The sequence below is a fragment of the Canis lupus genome, chromosome 2 (genome assembly GCF_011100685.1).
Source record: "Canis lupus familiaris isolate Mischka breed German Shepherd chromosome 2, alternate assembly UU_Cfam_GSD_1.0, whole genome shotgun sequence".
NCBI lineage: Eukaryota > Metazoa > Chordata > Mammalia > Carnivora > Canidae > Canis > Canis lupus.
This window is the reverse complement of record NC_049223.1, coordinates 13,308,850-13,322,678: the sequence shown is the minus strand read 5'-3', so window position 1 is coordinate 13,322,678 and position 13,829 is coordinate 13,308,850. Positions and strand designations below refer to the sequence as shown.

The following is a 13,829-nucleotide window of genomic DNA, read 5'->3' as shown; positions in this document are numbered from 1 at the left end:
GGAGTCCGCGTACGGGTCAGGGTCCGGTAGCCTCCCTCGTGACGCCGCGAGCCCTCGCCGGGCCCCCCGCACCTGCCCTCCCGCTGCCCCCGGGGACCACCCGGGGGCCTGGGGCACAACCCGCTCCCGCGCCCCACCGTGCGCTGAGCGAGCACTCGCTGCGTGGGCGCGGAGCCCAGCCTTGACCGAGCGGGGGGACCGGGTCCTGAAGGGATCAGCCAGACCCGTCCGCACCTCAGGCGGCCGCGGCGGGTGTGGCCAGTCCGGAGGGGCAGCGCCACTGAGCCTCCTACTTTACCTTTCTCACTCGGACCGCCCGCCACCCTTCTGACCGCGTCCCCACAGCCTCCCAACGCTCCCTCCCCGGTCCCCCAACACCTGAAGGAAACTTTTCCCTCTCCCCTCCATTCAAACTCAGCTGCTTCTACGGTCGCCGCAAACCGTCCTCTCCTAGCAACAAGGTTCCGGCCGTAGAGCGAGCGGCTCTAGGTGTTAGGAAGGTGATGTCGTAAAGCCGCGAGTGTCGTAAACCAGGTGCGGTGGGGAGGGGGGAGGGGTGGAGGCGGAGGGGTGGGGGGAAGGGGGAGGGAGGGGGAGGAGGTGACTCGAGCATTTAGACACAAGCGAGAGGATCATGGCGGATGGCCCCAGGTGTAAGCGCAGAAAGCAGGCGAACCCGCGGCGCAATAACGGTGAGTGGCGGAGGGGACCGGGGAGCGGCGGAGTCAGGGGGAGCCGGGCAGCCGGGGCGCCCCCGAGGGCGAGGGGGGCGAGCCGGGCTGGGGGCGGCCGGGGCAGGGACGGGCAAAGTGGAGTGGGAAAGTAGAAAGTAGTGCTCTGTGCCCCCCTCCGCCGCCGCCGCTGCCGGAGCCGCGCCGCGGCCGCTCGCTCTCCCTGAACCGTTATGTCTCTTACCTGGTCTCTCTCCGCCTAGCGGCTCCTGCCGCCCCTGCCGCCGCCTGGACCGTTAGCCGCCGCATCCCCGGCGCAGGGCGGGCGGCCGGGACGCGGCCGCCACTTTTCTGGTCCCGGGTGGAGCGGCTGTTGCTTCTTTTCGCACTTTTCCCCACTCTTCGCCCCTCGGCGCCTCCCCTCTCCCCCTCCTCTCAGCCCCCTCCGCGTTATTCTCCCTCGGCGCGGAGGCCCTCGGGAGCCGCGGAACAAACTTGTGGCCGGTGCTGCCCTTGCAGAGTGGCTTCCGCGCGCCCGGCCCCGGCCGGCGGCGTCGCTCGGGCCCCCGGCTCGGGCCGGGCCGGGCTGCGGGCGCGCGGAGGGCGGGCGGCGGGCGGCGGGCGGCGGCGGCGGCGGCGGCGGGCTGCGTGTCGTCCGTGCGCGCGTGTGCGCGGGCGCCGGCGGGGCGCGCGGCGGGCGGGCGGACGGGCGGGCGGACGGGCAGACGGGCGGACGGGGTTCGGCCGGCGGCGGTAAAGTTGTGACCGGCCGGCGAGGCGCGCAGGCGGACGGGTCCCTAAAGCGCCCCTCCTCCCCGCGCCTCCGGCCCCCGTGTCCCCGGCCCGGGCCCGGCCCCCGGAGCCGAGCCCCGCGGGGGAGCTGGCGGGCGGCGGGGCGGCCGGGGCGCGAGCGGGCACCTACTTGCCGCCGTGGGAGCCGCGTGGATGGCGGCGGGCGTGCTTGTGGACTTGTTACCTGGTCTTGGGGGCCGGGAAGCACCACAGACAGATCCCCGACCCCGGGGGACACTCCTGCCCCGCGCCGGGACGGGGCTCCGTGCGAACGCCTCGCTGTTCTCTTTCGGTTTTTGGGGAAGTTGTTACCTGGGCCGGACGCGCGGAGCGCTGAAGCCGGATAATGGAGCTGGGATGGCGCTCGGTCTCGGGTGGAAGGAGGGTGGGGGAGGGGCGGACGGACCGACGGACGCGCGGGTCCGCTGCCCTCGCTGCGGCTGCGGGGATTATCGATGGGCGCCGCGGTGCCGGGGCCGCACGCACCCCTCGGCCTGACTTCGGACTTAAAAAGAAATGAGAGACAGCGATACGGACGGCAAGAGAGAGCGAGACCCGAACATGTGGTGGTTGTTGCACAGTCGCCTTGTCCAGTTTGGGGAGACGTTGTAAGTTGATTCTATTTCTGCTTATCTCGGGGCGATTCTGTGCTTTCCCTCCGTCTCGTGCGGCAGCGACATGTCTGCTGGCTGGTATTGTCTGGACGGTTCCTGTGGCGAGCGGGGCGAGACCGGGGGGCGCGGGGGCGCGGGGCGCGGGGGCGCGGGCGAGGTCCTCGCCGCCCGGTACCTGTTTGTATAATATGGGCGGCACCGGCCCGCCGCTGGCCGCGCCGAGGCTATATAAGGAATTACACGCGCATGTCGGACCCGGGGGCTCCTAAGGCTGCCCACGGGATTTTTTAAACGAGTTTTTAACTGTAGGGAAATTAATGCGCCTATGATGGGATCGCTGTTTCTTCCAGAAAATGAGGAAATACGTGTTTCAGTACAAACTCTCTCGCACTCCCCCCGCCCCACCCCACCCCCGCTCCTGGGCTGCTTTCCTCCCTCCGCTCTGGGATGCGAAACGCGAGGTTTTGTAACCTTTCCTGGCAATTTTAGATTTTTGTGTGGGATTTCCTGTCTAGAAGCAGATACGAAGATTTTAAGCTGTTTCAAGATGTTTCCTTCCAATCGTAAAAATATTTTTGATGTATTTGAGCCGACATTAAAATCACTGCGTTGGTGAATGATTTTAGTTCTTCAAATAAACGTTTGCATTTTAAAGACGTCTGTTAATGATGACTGATAACTAATATTTGGTATCGTCATTGTGGAGAGATGACTTGTTACAGCAAGGAGCGGAGCATAGGCTATTGCAATTTTAATTTCCTGTTTTAGCGTCAAATAGTGTGCTATATTGAGCTGTTGCCACTGTTGCTGATGTGGCTTTATGAAAGGTAAGTTGGTTCGGAAAGGGCTGCTGGTTTTGGTTTTGTTTTTTTTTTTTTTTTTTTTTTTTACCTTATTTAAAATGTTCATCGCCGGAGAAAGGGGCTTTTCTTGTTGCTGACGACATGTGTGTGACATGTGAGTCTGAACCACCCAGCGTCTGTGCAGCTGCTGTAAACATGTTTACCTGAACAGGAAAGAATGGATTTTTCTCCTAAAGATCCCGTGATATGAATATTACACTCATAAGGCATATCAACAGATGACTTAAGGGGGAAAAAAGCTATCCTGAAAGGTACTTGAAATCAACAGGAAAAGAGGTTCTCGATCGCTGCAGCAAATGGCAACTTGTGCAGGTAGAAAAAAGATGGTGTTTAGTTTTCTCCTGCATGTATGTCAGCCCCCTCCTGTCTGCTGCTTTCATTCTCAAGGGAGGGATTTATTTACCATGCTTGCTGTCAGTGTTTTTCCTTTGTGTTTAATATTAGAAAAACAGATTTGGGCTATTTAGCACAAAATGTCTTGTCTGCAGTCTGCATTACTCACAGAAAACAAAAGGTGTTTAAGATAGCACCATACTACTACAGGTATCTTCCATTTTCATCACTTTTGGCTCTGTCCTTGTATTTCTTTTTGTTCTCAAATGCATTTCATCCATTGCCGGTGATTACAGCCATGCTATTTGATTAAACCTTATAATTTGCAAATTAAAAATGAAGTTATATGCCATTGTGTCGTGAAACCTCAGAATAGGTGCTGGTTAAATATTTCTTAGCAACGCAGTCAGATTTAAGTTGCAGTTGTTTTTTGGAGAGAATTGCATGAAAGATGTTAACTCTTAAATCTTTTTAATGAGGGAATAAATGATGTGTACAGTGGGCAACAGTCCCAGGGATACTTTATGTTGTTATTTATATGTAAATAATTTTTTGTTCATTTAAAAATAAGATATGCAGATTTTACTGCTAAGCCTCCAGTAAAACATTTTAATTTCCCTTCTGGAATATATCTTCGAAGTAGGATATTAATAGGAGAATCAAGTAATGTAACTTAACAGGGGTAAACCAGTTGAGCAAGGTTTGACCAAGCATCAAACCTTAGGTGGTAACTTTATGGTGATGATGTTAGTTATCTATAAAGGAGTGGCATTAGAATTGCGTAAAATTGATTTTTACCATTTGTAATGTAATGCTTTGTTGTATTTTAAAAATATGTCTTCTAATTTTCCACTTCACTCTGTGTGTGGTTTTCATATGTATGTATATATACATTTGGGATGGGGGGCAGGGAGAGAAATGTGCTCTAGCTGCTAATGACCACATGCTGATTAATTTACTTTAGATAGAATAGCAGGTACGTATTTTTCTGTCATTTGCACCATTTCCACTTGCTGTCATTGGAAGCCGCCAGTAGAGGATGCTAACAAAAGTGATTATTGGTGTAGCAGCACCATAAGTCTATCTCCTGTTGATTGGGACCTCTACATTAATAGGGACCTTTGGTGTAATTTTGGGTCTTAGTGTTACTGAAAACTAGCCCTGGGAAAATTAGGCATAAGCGTTTTCTAGTCTGCTAAGATAGAAAGAAGTAGGAATGTTTTAACTTGAACAGTTTTATAAATTTGAGCTTTTTAAATACTGAGGTTAATATTTCTATCAATTTAGTCGTATTTTAGTCCAGTTGTATTATTGTTTTTTTTTTAAGTTTGGTTTTATGTTATATTTGGAAAATAACATGTATTTATTTAGCGTATTTACTATACTTTTAAACCTTTTTATTTTTGTAAGATTCCCTAAAAACATAGATCTTAGATGTTAAAAGATGTAACATCTATGGTTAAGAAAGGTTGCAATTAATTGATTGTTAATACTAATTATTTTTCCATAACTTAAACTATACATGGATTGGGCAGACAACTTCTAAATAAGGTGTTAACCAGCAGTCACTCAGATGGTAGTGATTTTTAGATTTTATCTTTTCCTTTCCCTTCTAGTTAAGAATCAGAAGTAGGTAGAGTGGGATCCCTGGGTGGCGCAGCGGTTTAGCGCCTGCCTTTGGCCCAGGGCGCGATCCTAGAGACCTGGGATCGAATCCCACATCGGGCTCCTGGTGCATGGAGCCTGCTTCTCACCTCCGCCTGTGTCTCTGCCTCTCTCTCTCTGTCTCTGTGTGACTATCATAAATAAATAAAAATTAAAAAAAAGAAGTAGGTAGAGTATAAGTTTTACATTTATCAGTTGTAAATTAAGAAATATAATTTTGCTTTAGTGTTTTAAATGCAGCAAAAAATGTCTGTAGTTTGATAATTATTGTATGTTTGTATTCAGGAATTCTTTTCAAACAACTGTAAATTGGCATAACTTTCAATATATATAACTGCATGAGACTTAATGTATTTAGTAATATCTTTTTGGTGTGTGTTCATACAATTACACTAATTTAAGTGTAAACTTTTGGAAGGCTTTTGTTAGGTCAAATGTTACACGTATTTATTTCCCTAATTATTTTTAATGGTGTTTCTATAAATATACCAACAGCAATCTCATAATGCAATAGTAGTACTGTTTATCTTGAATTAAAGTAGGAATTACCTGAATTATCAGGTAAGCCTGTGTGAATTTCTCATTTTAGGGTGTCATGGTTTTTCGAGAGAGAAAGAGAAAGAGAGTGTGTGTATAAATATAGTTTTACATTTCCTGACAGATGTTTCTTGAATTTGGTGTTCACCTAATTCCTAGAGCTCGGTAGTAAATAGGTGATTCACTTACTACTTTTATGAACTGAAGAAGTTTACCACAAAGCCATAACATACATGATTGTGGCATGGAGCAAAACATAAAGCGTCTTATAAATTGAAAGCATCAGTCATTTGTTAAGATGAGCCTTAGGTAAAAGAATATGGAATATTTTGTTCTTACTTTTTTCTTTCTCTAATTAATAGTATTTTTGAAAGTCTATGCCCTCTGTTTGCAGTTGTAGTTGCACTGAATCATGTGAGAAGTGAGAAAGTTCAATAACATTGGGAATGATACCTTAAAAATAACAATTATTTCTCATAATTGTGATTTTTTTTTCTTTTTTTGCTTTCCCCTGTATAAATTACTTGTAAGCATGTGATTAGAGCCATATGTAAACACAGATGCAACATCATGTGGAATTATATTGTTAACCGCTCTCAACTACCTGTATTGAATTGTAGTAGAGGAGAAGATGTTGGAAGAAGATGTGCATTAAATATGTAAAACTGCAATGAAAGGTTAGAGGACTTGATGAAATTGTAGAATAACATTTGGTATTGGAAAAGGTTTCTTAATGTTTGTGGCATGATCACTAATTTATGGCGAAATATCTGTTCCTAATAGAGCTAGAAACTAGAATAAAAGTGATAGTTGTTAAAAGAAAATTTTATAAATCATAAACTAGAAAAGTACCTTGGTTAGGAAATAAAATATTTTCAAAAAACACTTTTTAGAAGGCTATATTTTATACATATTACTTGTAAAATATTAAACTAGATGTGAGTTGAAAGAAGATTAATGGGTCTACACCTAACAGAACAAGTTTTTAGTAACCCTGGTTAAAATGTAATCTATCCCATAGGTATTACTTTAGGAAATAATCTTTCCTTTGGATGGTATAGTATTTTCAGAACTGTTTTCCTAAAGGCAGCATGCTTAGGATATCAATTTTAACTAATGAAAGTTTTCAGTGTGTGTGTGAGCAGGTCTAGATTTTTAACATTCATGCAGGTGGGCTATGCTGCTGGTTAATATGGAACTGGTTGCTTGAAAATATGGCAATATTCTATAACACTTAAATGTAAAAGTGTTCTCTAATAAGTAAAATCTCCCTTACAATTGTTTTCAGAGAAAAAAATTAATATTTAGAATTCGCTTTGTTAATTTTGTTAAAACCTCTTTTGAAGTATATCATTTAGGTGTCGGTAAATTGGAAAAGATGCCAAAAGGTGGAGCAAAAACAACCAAGTTTAAGTCTACACATGTATTCTAGCTGTGAAATGTTACTAGATTGCTCATTCTCCCAGAAGTTATTTTTATCTCATTTATTTCTTCAAACATCTTTCTGTTATTTAATACGTGCCTACTATATTTATAGAGATTGCATGTATCTGTCCATATAGACAATTCCCCTCATAATTAACTTTACATATTTATTGAGATTTGATACATGGAGTTTGAGTATAACTATGGCTGTTGGTAGGAGCCATACCTTACGGTATGGCAGCCTGGGAACAACTTCGTCATCTCTTCTGCAGTAACAACTACATCTGTGCTGGAATTATTAGTAACAGATGTTTTGTGACCTCTTAATTCCCATTCCCCACCCCTCTTTCCCATCCGTATTTAAAATTAAATGTGAATGGGAGATAAATACCAGAATGATGTCAATTCCTCATGTTTGTTGTTGTATTCTAAGAAATTTCAAGTCTTCTCTTTTCCCCTTTAAAATATAATTTCAGATTTTATGTATTTGAAATTTGGAATAACTATCTTAATTTTGGTTTTTAGTTATTTTTAATATTCTGATTTTAATTTTCTTTTTATAACATGTGATACTATTATTTTTTAGATATCTCAGTTACTATTCATGGTCACCAACTTATGGTATATTCTGATTTTCCTTATTCTTAAGGTCTTTTCCCACATTTAATCCTCATTTCTAATTGAATGCTTGGTTATTTGTTAAATGCTCAGAGTGTGACTAGTTTGTTAATTAAAGATTCATTTTTCTTTTGGAATTTTACATGTTTAATATAGAAGGGGTCTTTAGAGATCTCATTTTTTTTTTTTTTTTAATCTGAAAACTGATACAGATAAGCTGAAGTTTAGGGCCTTCAAGTAGAAATTCCATGAGAGACTTTAACTTAGGTTTTAGAAGAGGTAATAGTGACATGTGGTAAATCTTTCAGGGAGTAGATTGTCTGAACTTGGGCTGAAATACTCTGCCATAGATACTTGAAAAGGCTGTGAAAATCACTGTATTTCTTCAGTGTTTTCTTCTTTCTAACTTAAAAAGCTAAGTTGCTATTCACTTCTATTGCTACATCTCTTTTCTAAATCTCTTTTTATTTGTTTTGTTTGTTTCTGTTACTGTTTTGGTGGGGGTAGCGGTAAACAGTTGGGGAGAGAGAAAATAATTCTATATGAATAAATATTAATTAGGAAAATGAATGAAATAATGTTGGAGCTGGAGAGATTTGGAGAATCATTCAAATTTATTTTTTCAGGTAAGCAAACATTCAGGGAGGTAAATGACTTTGCCAGGTTCCTTTTACTAGTTACCTTGGACTAAACTAACAGCTTTTCGGGTTCATAGCTCAGTATCCCTTTTATTAGAACATTTGGACATGTTTATCTATGATGGCAACAAGGAAGAACTATATGCCGTGAATTTTCAAATTTATCATGGTTAAAACCAAGATGTATTGTAAGGAATGTTCAATCATCCCAGAAAAGCGAATTTCTTAACCATTTGCATAAACTTATCAAATTCAATAGTTGGCCTAACTATATCATTTAAAACATTTTAGGTTAGTTTTTCTTAGAGGCATACCCTCATTATTTGGATTATAATTTTTACTCTTCATTCCCCATCTCAACTCCTTCCCAACCCTCACTTGTACCCAATCTAGTGTGTTTTATATATATTCTTAGTTATGTCTCTATCCTTGGAAAGTAATGTTGTTATTTGTATGTTTTACATCTATATATTTTGATATATATTTTACTTTCTTCTGTTCATATTGCTCTATGTACATTTAATTCATTGATTCTAACTAAGCAATATTTCATGGTTTGCATGTAGCACAGATTATCATTTCCCCTAATGATAGATGCTCAGGTTGATTCCAACTCTTGAGTAAAAATTATTCTGTAATAAACATCTTCATACGTGTTGCTAACAGCTGTGGAAAAACTTCTCTGGGTATACATATCCAGGTCTGGTATTCTGTGCTATAGGTTAGTCACATATTTAATATCACTAAATTATGCCAGATTATTTCTGAAATGGCTACGCCAGTGTTTACTGTCACCAAAAATGTATACAAATTTTTACTTTTTCCCAGTTTTGCTAGCATTTGGTATTGTAGAACATCTTACATTTTAGTAATTTAACTGTTAAATGAAATCTTATGGTTGCTATAATGTATGTTTCTCTGTTTAGCAGGGAGGTTGATCATTTCTTCATATCCTTGCTAGTCGTTTGAGTTTCCCTTTCCATATCTGGCCTATTCATACACTTTGCCCTTCATTTTGGCTGGGTTTCCATTTTTTGGTTGATTTCCCAGAATCCTCTGAGATAATAATCCCTTGGTGGTTTTAGATATGGCAGATATCGTTCCAGTCTGTCAGTCATGTGTTGACTTTGACTATGGTACACAAATTCTTAATTTTAATGTGCCTAAAATTTTTTACTTTGTAGGCAGTCAAAAGTCCTTCCTGATCGAGACGCCTGGGTGGCTCAGCAGTTGAGCGTCTGCCTTTGGCTCAGGGTGTGATCCCGGAGTCCCGGGATCGAGTCCTGCGTCGGGCTTCCTGCATGGAGCCTGCTTTTCCCTCTGCCTGTGTCTCTGCCTCTCTCTGTGTGTCTCTCATGAATAAATAAATAAAATCCTTTTTTAAAAAAAGTCCTTCCTGATCTACAAGTTACAAAGATATTTTCCTATGTTTTCTTCTAATAGTTCTGTAATTTTACCTTTCATGTTTAAGTCTTTAATGCATCTGAAGTTCACCTTTTGGATATAGGATTTCATTTTTTCTTTATCATTTCTTTCTTAAGAGAAGCAGAGTGGTTAAGAGTTTGGGTTATTCTGTAGTTTGCTAGCTGAGTCTCCTGATCAAGTTAGTCTCCCTATGCCTGAGTTTCCCCGTGTGTAAAATGGATATGATAATCTCAGAGGTGGGAAGGCTAAATGAGAAGTATCAAGCACTGTGCTTTGTATGTATTTGTTTAAAATTTTACTTACATTTGATTATGTTTTTTTTTAAGATTTTATTTATTTATTCATGAGACACACACACACACACACACACACACACACACACACACACAGACAGAGACACAGGCAGAGGGAGAAGCAGGCTCCATGCAGGGAGAACTCGATCCTGGGACTCCAGGATCACGCCCTGGGCCACGCTGAGCCACCCAGGGATTCCCAGGTTTATTTGGTTTAAATATATCTTCCATCAACTGACAATTTCTTATTCTTTTGTCTAGTATTAACTCTGATATAACTTCAGTCTAAAAGGATGTAGTTATAAAATTTATTCATTGTTTCTATAGCTTTGACCTTAAACATTGCTTAGCTGTTCTGGCCTTAAGGATAAGGCTTTTTGTTAAATGAGTAACAGAAAATGGTATGTTAATGCTATTTGTGATACATCTTTCAGCTTGAGGAAGGCTGCCTTGGACTCTTTAAGGGGTATTATATTGAGGGAGACCTTACCATATTACTTTTATTTGTAATATTTACATGGACTTTAAGGATAATGTCCCCATGCTATTCTGTTTCATAAAACAAAGAACCCAGGCCCAAGAAAGCTAAACTTTATGTTCCATATTTGAATGCCCTAAGGAGTGTGGAGTCCACAGATTTTCACACAGATTCATTCATTTAGCTGAGAGTATTTTTAAGAAGATGATTGTATGTCTTCTTAATACATAGTTATGTGCTTGTAGGTATAGATCAGAGCGGTCCTAAGACAAAAGCTAAACTTGTACCATTTTGTGTGTGTGTGTGAATAAACTTTATTGAGGTATAATTTACATACATCATTATGCATGTACATTTTGACGACTCTCCACATACTTACACGTGTGTGTAACCACCACCACAGTTAAGCTATAGAATATTTCCATCATCCCCAAAAAGTTCTCTTACACCTCCTCTCAGTCAGTCCTCCACAGTCTAGCCCAAGCAGTCAGTGATCTGTTTTTGATGAGTGGGGATTAGATTTACTCTTTCTAGAGTTTCCTATAAATGGAATCATAGAGTATATACTCTTTGGTCTGCCTTCTTTTGCTCATGTGATATTTTCAAGATTCATACATGTTACTGCATGAGTCCGTAGTTCTTTCTTTTTGTATTGCCAAGTAGTATTCTGTTGAATGAATGTATCATAATTTGTTTATCCATTCACCTACAATGGGAAAGTATTTGGGTTGTTTCTGATTTTTAGTATAGAGAGAGTAAAGCTGCTGTGAACATTTACATACAAATTTTCATATGGATATATGCTTATATTTCTTTTGGGTAAATACCCAAGATTTGAATTGCTGGGTCACATAGTAAGTATATGTTTGACTTTGTAAGAAACCGCCAATTTATGAAAGTTCTAGTTGTTCCAATCCTTACAGACTTTTGTCCATGTTTTTAACTTTAGCTATTCTAATAGGTATGTCATGGTATTCTTTGGTTTTTAATTTGGACTTCACTATAATGATATTTGAGTATTTTTTTGATGTACTTACTATGTATTTACGTGTGTATTTTCTTTTGTGAAGTGTCTGTTTCATTCATTTGCCCATTTTTAATTGGGTTGCTTATCTTTCTATTATTTCTATTATTAAGGTTTAAGAGTTCTTTATATATTCTGGATCCAAGTTCTTTTTTTGGATATAGGTGTTTAAAATGTTTTCTGCCTTTCTGTGGCTTATCTTTTGATTTTCTTAAAGGTATTTTCAAAGTGCAAAAGTTTTAAATTTTGATGAAGTCCAATTCATAATTTTATTCTCTTAGGCCTTTGTGATTTTTGTGTTGTAAGAAATCTTTGCTCATTCCAAGATTTTTTTCCGTCGTGTTTTTAAAAGTTTATAACTTTAACATTTACACCTATGATCCATTGCAGGTTAATTTTTGTCTTAACCAGTTTTGATCTTTCATCTACAAGCCTGCCTGAGGTAGCTCTGAATAGTTTGCAGGAGGTTAAACCTTGACCTTACTAATCAAAGTTTTGTGTGAGAATTCTATTTGAATATTTAAAAAATATTTTTCAGGACCCAGCTGAGAACCAGACCTCAAGATTGTAGAGAAACGCAAATCCTGCTTTCCTGGTTTTATGCGTTTTTGAACTGAGAGCAATGCCATTTTCAGAAATTTTCATGTCCTTGACACATTTTTGATTCACAGAGACATAAGTAATGTCTTAGCATTGAGTAAGCTAGCATTTCAGAGAAAGATTCTCCAAGAGGGTGCCCGTAGAGAATGTTATCTTCATGGTCTCTTATTCCCTACACAGTTTTAATGAGTTTAGCATTATACCAACTCTTCTTTGCATGCCATAGCTTTTATCTTTACTTAGGAATTTGTTCAAACCTACATTTATCTTGAATTCATTAAGGGACATAATTTTATACATTTGAAAATAACATCTCATTAACCACTTTTATGTTTCTAGCATAAGGATTCCACCCTACTGTTGCACTGAAGCTGCAATACATAGTAAAGGTCTCCAGTGAACTTCAAATCCTGTCAGCCTTTCTCAACCTTACTCTTACTTGAGTTCTCTATGTTTATTATTGTTGACTTTCCTGGAAAGTTTTACTTCCTTAACTTCTACATTTTTACTCTTTTCTTAAATTCTCATTTTTTTCCATTCATCTTTCCTAGAGCCTCTTTCTCTTTGGCATTGCCCAGGGCTGCTTCTCTTCTCACTCAACACATCCTACCTAGAAGTCTGACCCAGTTCTTTTAGTTTTAGCTACCACCTATATGCTCATGTTTTCAAAATCTTTATCTCTTGCCCAGAACTAGATTGAGTTCCAAATATATATACAGTTGTCTGTACAACTTCTTCATCTATGTATCCCACAGGACTGTCAAGTTTCACAAGTCCAAAGTTAAACTAATTTATTTCCCACCAAGTTTTAACAATTTCCTTATCATTTATGATCTTGTTAGTACCACTGCCAATGTATTACACTCAAGTTAAAAACTAGGGGTTTACCTTCCCTCCCATATTGTGATGATCACCAAATCTGTCAGTTCTATATTCTGAATGTCTTTCAAATCAGTCTTTTCCTCTTCATTTCTCTCTCTGTTGGTTTAGGATCCTCATTTCTTATGCAAACTCTTACACTGGCTTATTGTTTGTCCCTACTCTTCTTTGCCATGCAGGCTCCGTGCAAAAATTATCTTTGTAAAAAAAACAACTCATTTAGTCCTTCTCCTAATCAAATGCCTTCCCTGAATCTTTAGTAACTTGCTGGATAAAACCAAGATTCTTTCCATGACATACAAGGCTCAATTTATGATCCTATCCCTGCTATTTCTTCTGTCTGCTGACCACTCCCCCTGCCTCCTTTTAACTATAGATTCCTATTTTTCCTTCCATGCATTTGAATATACTTCTGTTTCTTCTACCTGAACTCTATTTCCTTTTTCCCCTATCTTATATTTTCTGGTATATTTTGAAAGGTGGACAGGATACTTCTTCAAAAATGCTTTGTCTAATCCCTTTGCAATCCTTTCTTCTTAAATTGGTGATTTTTCTTGGCACAAATTATTATGCCAATTACCTTGACATAATTGCTTGATCTTATTAATTTTTAGCTACTGACTTTACCCCTCATTTTGTTATGGTCAAAGAGAAAAAGGTTTATTTTAGTTCCTTTGAACTTTGATGAGTTGATTACAGATGCACTTATTTACTTATTCATATTTATGGGTAAAGTGTATATATCACTGAAATAGCTCCCACATAATTCTTACTTTTAAGACTATTTTTCTATCTGACTTTTCTATTTATTTTTATCACCTATTGCTATTCCTTGAAAATCTGTCATAACTAACTTGTGTTTTATTTTTGTTTTTAAAGCACTCACATTTCTATACTCCATTTAGCTCTGGATCTGCCTTGAACATTCTAGACATTAGTGACCCAATTCCTTCTGATCTGGTATCTGTAGGTGC

The 13,829-nt window shown here is 40.6% G+C and overlaps 2 protein-coding genes across 6 annotated transcripts in view; one reads left to right on the top strand and one right to left on the bottom strand.

The window, feature by feature from the left end:
* Positions 1-1,111, bottom strand: part of ZNF438 (zinc finger protein 438) — a 402,501-nt gene extending 401,390 nt beyond the window's left edge. The window contains exon 1 of the mRNA XM_038529901.1: positions 916-1,111. The gene's annotated coding sequence lies outside the window, so the exon portion shown is untranslated. The remainder of the gene's footprint in view (positions 1-915) is intronic.
* The window catches only part of ZEB1 (zinc finger E-box binding homeobox 1), a 181,114-nt gene continuing 167,859 nt past the window's right edge, over positions 575-13,829 (top strand). For 2 of the 5 annotated variants that reach the window (XM_038529890.1, XM_038529889.1), the window contains exon 1: positions 576-692. In XM_038529890.1, coding sequence (XP_038385818.1) covers positions 635-692 — 58 coding nt within the window. In that variant the 5' untranslated portion in view covers positions 576-634. Of the gene's footprint in view, positions 693-1,872; positions 2,072-13,829 lie in introns of those variants that run through there. The other 3 variants (XM_038529893.1, XM_038529891.1, XM_038529892.1) reach the window with 3 other exon arrangements.